The sequence below is a fragment of the Drosophila biarmipes genome, chromosome 3R, assembly GCF_025231255.1.
Source record: "Drosophila biarmipes strain raj3 chromosome 3R, RU_DBia_V1.1, whole genome shotgun sequence".
Lineage (NCBI taxonomy): Eukaryota > Metazoa > Arthropoda > Insecta > Diptera > Drosophilidae > Drosophila > Drosophila biarmipes.
The window spans coordinates 16,538,981-16,545,633 of NC_066616.1; the positions used below are offsets into that span (position 1 = coordinate 16,538,981).

A 6,653-nucleotide genomic window follows, 5' to 3' on the forward strand; every position below is an offset into this window, starting at 1 on the left:
GTTGCAGGCACTGCCAAACAAAACTGGGAAAACACGCTTCATCCTAGGCGATATTATTAACCTTTATTGCTTATAATAACAATATTATCGAGCAGGCAAATATCAAAAGTTGAAATGCGGGCCTCTGACAAAAGTCGAAAACGTGCGCTAATTTTTTCCCCCTTCTTTCACTTAATTTATGTCTAAAAACAAATACTTAATACAAGCGAAAAAATAAATATATGCGTAAATTTAAAGCAGAAAAATTAGATGCTCGGTAGCCAAAAATTGAAAGCGACTACGGCGGAAAAAAAGTGTGTAGAAATGAATTCTTTGGCGTTTTAACATTTATCAAAAATCAACAACAAATGACGTCAGTCCGTGGCATTTATTAAATTAAAATGAGCCCCAAACTCGCAGACACAAAAACTGGCAGATGATTAACAAAAAGCCAGCAGGGCGAGAGCAACAAAAATGTGTCCAAAAAGGTAAATTCAAATTTCGTGTGTTCCGATGAGGAAAAAACAAACCAACAAGCAACACAAAAATATCGAATCAAAAATAAATCGAAGGAAAAGAATTAAAAAAATATTTTTAGCTGCTTTCTGGGAATTTAAAGAGCAAAGAAAGCATAGACAATTTAATGGTGGAAAGTTAAGGGAAATGTTTGAGTTCAAATTGACGGGAAAAATGCAGAAAAACATTTAAACGGCGGAACATTTTAAACAAAGAACATGATTTCGTTTTAATTGGAATTAATAAATAATTTATAGAGGAACATTTCACTCTAAATAAAGTATCTACAAAATCTCGTCTCAGCTATTTAATTAAATAGCCCTGCGCCGAGGACTTGGCCAACTTTGCTAACAAAATTCCAAGCGAAAAGAAACAAAAGTCTTTTGGAGTTGGCATTTTGGCCAACGTCTCCTGGCCGGGGCCAAAAGTTACTCAAAAATACGAAAATAAATTGCGTGCTGATGGCTCATTTAATTTAATGAGCGGCGTGCAAGTTGTCTAAATGATTTTTCCTCTACTTTACAACACATTTTTGTCTGTACACTTTTTTTCTTCCTCAGGCCCGCACGAGGCCTGTTTTTTTTTTTTGGGTTTCTTATAGATGGATCTCCCCCGAAAAAGAGTTTACTACTAGCAGAAAAAAAGGTAATTCCACTTTATTCGATGAATATTAGCAAAACACTTTGACCTAATGTGGGGAAATTACGGCAAAGAGTCAGGAGATATTTAAAAAACTTTTAAGCGTAAATGCAGAAAGAAATGAAACTAATGAAAACACTTTCAACGGCAGCGACCTCGTCAAACTTGGCAACTATGTGTAGTATGTGTGCTATAGTAAGGCAGGAAAATAAAAATAATAATACTACTCTATAGGCTGCGGCAACAAAGGCAACAACCATACAGCACCAGCAGGCACCGACCCAAGAATCAGGCACGCAATTCGATCATTAAACATGAAGCTCTTTAGCACACGAAAAACAACATGGGATGGCTGGAGATGGAGACGGAGATGGTGGCCCCATCGTATGGGCCCCATATAGAGAGTCTTAGCCCCCTTTGGCCCCGTGCAGAAATATGCATATGTAATTTGTTTATAAATATTCCTCTCAGCCTGACGCTTCCTACTCGCTCAATTTTCGCCTGGCATGTGAAGCGACCGCGGGGAGAATTCTCAACGGCCAGAAAAAAAACCCAAGATAGATCTGCAAATCTCCAGATACTCTCTTCTGGAGCCGTGACTCATGCGGGGAAGCTGGGCAGACCGGAGAATTGCCCACTTAATTAGAAAAGAATCGGACGCTGGCAAAGATTAAGAATTCGGCAGACTGATAAGGACCAAGCGGGAACAAATGTTGTTTATAAAGTTGACGCATGCTAAGTTAAGATACAGATGTGTATCAAAACGGAAATTCCCAAAATAATTCAATTTCCTGCAGATTGTTTTCATGATTTTCTACAGCTTATTAAAAAAGAATTTCAGTGATTAAATATACATTTTTTTCTAAATTTAGGGTTTGCTTATACCTATTATAAAGCGCATAATAAGCTTACTCACTGATCTTCTAAAGAGATAAAATACTATATAACTACATTTTTGAATGGTATTTTTATGGTACAAAAATTTAAATTAATACCAACTAAAATTGATAAAATACCAAAAAATGCTTTGTTCTATGGTATTTAATCATTATTATTTTTATAGTTCCTTCCATTTTATAGCTTTGCTACCAACTAAACCGAATCGCCAATTTTTCCATTAACTTTTCTACAATGTTATCGCCCGCCAAAGTGAACCACAAACGATACTAAATAGATTATATCTTCTTGTACACTGTTTAATGGTATTTTTATGGTATATCCCACAAAAAATACAGTTTTGCCGCCAACTAAACTGAATGGCGAATGTTTCCATCAACTTTTGTAAATGCTGTCGGCCACCAAAGTAAACCACAGCCATCGACTGTGGCATTTTCCGCTGCTCCGCTCTCCTTGATCTTTTCTATTTTGATTTTATTTTCGAAAAGCGAACAAACAGAGAGAGAGAGCACAGCACACGATAGACGAATTATATTTTATGCCACAAATTACGCTGCGGTTAACCTTTAAATTAAAATAACACCAAAACAATTTTTGTGCTGCATTTTGCAGGCGTTTGAAATGGCACACGAGCTGAAAAATGGCAACATGCAGGGGCAGCAGCTGCAGTGCACATTTTTATACAAATGGCAATTGCAATTGCAATTGCCTTTTTTCCTACTTCTCTCTGGGTCTCCTGTGCTCTCTGGGCCTTTTCGATGGGCATAAAATAATCAAATTAAATATATATAAAAATGCATGAGATGGGGGGGGGAGGTGAACTGCCCGCGAAAATTGCTTCCCGCCATTTTTCGCAAATTACAGCAGAGTAGGAGCAGACCATGGAGAATGGTGAAAATAAAAGATAAAATTGTAAATAATAAAACCGCGAGGCGGGAGGAGCTGAATGGATCGCTTTCGGGCCCGCTGGCAATGTGCAAAATGTGCAATAAAATTATATGCATCAAATGCACACAGACGCAGGGGATATGCATATATCTCTTTCGCCCCGAGTCGGAAAATTCATTTGATGGAATCGAAATGGCGCGAGAGGAGGGGGGAGAGCCAGTGCCGCAGGAGAATTACGAAAAAGGGGTTCGAAAGAGGTGGTTTCGGCCGCGAATCGGTATTAAACCACAAGCGCAAATTTATTCGGCACTCAAAATTCCCGCGGGCATTTCGTTTTCTTTCTCCCTTCATTTTGATTTTTTTAATGCGCCCAAAGAGCCGTGGTAACACACACACACACACACACACACACCAGCTCGCAAGCTTGCTAATTGGTAACACACACACAGGCATTTTGAAGTCTTTTTGCTCCGTTAAATAAAAATCAAGTTCACTTCGCACAGCCATGATAACCAATTGATAAAGTCTAACTGCGATTTGGTAATAATATATTTATTTTGCCTCTTTGGGGAGCGAGTGGGGCGGAGACTGGCGGTCACCTGATTAGCATATAATTTATGATCCAGATGGATTGTTAAAAATTATTACTGCCTTTAAAGCGAGGCGAGAATTTATGCCTTATAAACGTGATGGGGAAAATGGTGGAAGCGTCGGGAGATCTCCAGCGGGGGGCTCTCTGGAGGTGAAGGTCCCGCAAACAGTGTTTGCGCAATCCGTCTAATAAATATTTATGGTGCGAAAACGAGTGGTAATCGGGCGTAGTTGGTGGTTCTATTACAACAATTGGGTTGACCTTTGGCTATTATTTAATTTTTAAAATTAAAATTATTATTTCACTGTTTATAATCCATCACATTTTCACAGATCTCTTCTTAAATTGGGTTCCAGCATTTCCCCAAATAAAATAGGTCGTCTGCAGACTCGCTTAATTACACAAACTTGTACGAGAAAATGACCCGCATAAATCAAATTTCCTCCTCCATCACAAGCACACACTCGGAGACGCTGGGTTAAAATTCTTTTGATAGGGCTCTATTAATAAATAAGAGCTCCGGTCCCCAATGAATTGATTAAATGACTTACATTTTGGGAGTTTTGGAGGCTCTACATAAGAACCTAGTTCGGAACCTATATAACTCCCTAAAAGGACTCAAGAAACTCAAGATATTTCATGACTTGGTTGAACTTTTCATAAAAAAAAACTCATATAATACCTTTATAAACCCACACTACTACATGTACGGAACCTATATAACTCCCTAAAAGGACTCAAGAAACTCAAGATATTTCATGACTTGGTTGCACTTTCAATAAAGAAACTGATATAACACCTTTGTAAACCCACACTACCTGCCGTCGGCCTTTTGGAGATCCTAACTCGATGATATATTAGGCAAAATAAACGACTGTTTCACCGTCGCTACTTGTCGCAGGCTAACAACACTCTCTGGAGGACCTGTCTTGGGGCTTTCCCTATGGATAGGGGCTGTACTCACCCTGGGCTGAGCCATTAATGCTCTGGGAGCGACGTCTAACCCGATTTGTGCCACTTTTGGAGCAGGAACAACAAATGGGGCGCAACACACTAACCGACGTCCCACTCCGCCGCTTCAGCTGCCGCTCGTTCTTAGGGAAGCTCTACTGTAGCTGTCCGTTCCGGAGTCCTTGCTTCGTTCGGTTCTCCTCCAGTTCTTGAGTTTTTCTTTAGTTTTGGGGTTTTACTTTCTTGGTTTTTATGGGTTGTTTTGCACTTTTACATCTACTTGGGAAGCTTCTGCTTTTTGAAGGCTTTGCTTCGCTACTTTGCTTTCTTTCTTTTGTTTTAACACAGGCACATTTGTTTAGATTTTATGTATTATTATTACGTTTGTATACTTGTTGTATTGTTGTTGTTGTTGTTACGCGCGCGTTGGTTGTTTTTTAAGCGGGAGATCTGTTTCTTGAATGTTTTCCTTTTGTTTGTTATAATAATTATTTACATAGAATTTGTTGTTTGGTTTATAAAAATCGTATACAATTTGTTGTTAGTTGCCGTTGCAGTTGTTGCTGTTGTTCTTGGTATACTCGTGTATTGTGGTTGTTGCTGCAACATCATTTGTTATTGGGTTGCATTTGTTGTTGTCATAAATCCATGGCGATTTCCCCGACTTTCCTCGCTCTCTGTGAGTTTTCCTTGGACCTTTTCCTTGGTTGTGGTATAGTATAGTAGTAGTGTGGTTGCTTTTGTTGCTTTATTTGTTTGTCGTATACTCTTTTTGCTTTCTTCGTATAATATGCGCACTATTTATCACAGCTGCTTCTACATACTACGTTACTAGAGATGAACAAATTATATTGTTAATATAATATAATATGTGTAAGTATGTTTTTGCGACGGCAATTTTCGGTTTTTGGGTTTTGTTTTCTTTTTTTCTATGTTTTCCTGGTTTTTGCGGGGGGATCGGCGGGATCCCCTCGTTGAAAGAAATTCCCTCCGCGGCCCACGAATAGTAGTATTTATTTGGGCCCTATTTTCCAGGATTTTCCGAATACTTCGGCTTCGGGAAAAACACACTGGGCAACGGGATGCAATGGCTTCGCGCGATGGAAAGAACGCGCGCGATTTCCAAGTGTTTTTTTGGTTGATTGATGGCTATCCGTGCTAGCGAAACGCGTGGCAAATGCCAGTAATATCGACAATAATAATAATAATAAACTTCACCGACGGCAACGCTTCTCGCTTCGCTTTTCCTCTCTTCTTTTTTTACTCGAACGCAACGCAACACAGACACACGTCGTACGCGCTTCGCAGTCAAAAATACACTGTGCGGATGAAAGAAATTCGGACGAAAAACCAACCCGCCATTTGGCCGGCCCTAACATCGCTGTTAGTTAACAGCGGAGAGCAACAGTGCAACAGCAAGGGCTGCGAGTGCGAGCGGTGCCGAGCGATTGTCAATCATGTCGCCGTTCTGCTCGTGCCCGCTCGCTCTCACTCTCGCTCTCCGCGGGCCGTGGATGCAACAATTGTGCCATTAACACGGCACATGGCCATAACTCAGCGAGTGCAAGCGAGAGGAATATATGGGATAGATTAGCGCGTATTGTTTATGCGCACGCTCCGGCGAATTGCGGGCGGCGCGGCGAGAGAGCGCAGGCGCTCTCACGTCCTGGGCGACGATGACTGATTTGTTGGTACGCCTCTTCTGTCATGCACACACTTGTCATTCACATGCACACTGGTGCTCGCTCTCGCTCGCTCACCCTCTCCCGGGTACGGTTTTCGCCTCTTTTTGCGCAATGTTCGCCGCGTTTGAAATTTATTTGGCTTTGGCCAAAAGGAGACGGCTTATGGGTTTTTCGCCTCTGCCCGCGTCGCTGCCGGCGTCGAAAATCAGCAAAAACCAATCCCATTTGTTATTTTCGCTTGAGTGAGTGGCAGCTTGGCTCGCCTCGGCTCGGCTCTCTTTCGCTTCGTTTCGCCGCACCTTCTGCCCTGGCACTGCACACAGGTTGAAAGACACACAGTTGTCCATCAGCTTTCGCTCAACATTTCGCTCTCTTTTGGCACACTCGTGCCGGCGCACACACACGCGCGCGCCTCGAATGGCAACGCCTTCCAAGAAAAGCGGCAAAAAAGGCAAGGAGAAGACACGGCGAGGCGAAGAAGAAGAAGCGGCGACGACAAAAACAAA

General features: G+C 41.4%; 1 protein-coding gene across 2 annotated transcripts in view; it reads right to left on the minus strand.

Moving 5' to 3' along the window:
• The window catches only part of LOC108031278 (homeobox protein homothorax), a 107,120-nt gene extending 101,331 nt beyond the window's left edge, over positions 1-5,789 (minus strand). For both annotated transcript variants that reach the window (XM_017104520.3, XM_017104519.3), the window contains exon 1: positions 4,476-5,789. In XM_017104520.3, the coding sequence (XP_016960009.1) occupies positions 4,476-4,490 (15 nt within the window). In that variant the 5' untranslated portion in view covers positions 4,491-5,789. The remainder of the gene's footprint in view (positions 1-4,475) is intronic.
• Between the last annotated feature and the right edge of the window lie 864 nt (positions 5,790-6,653).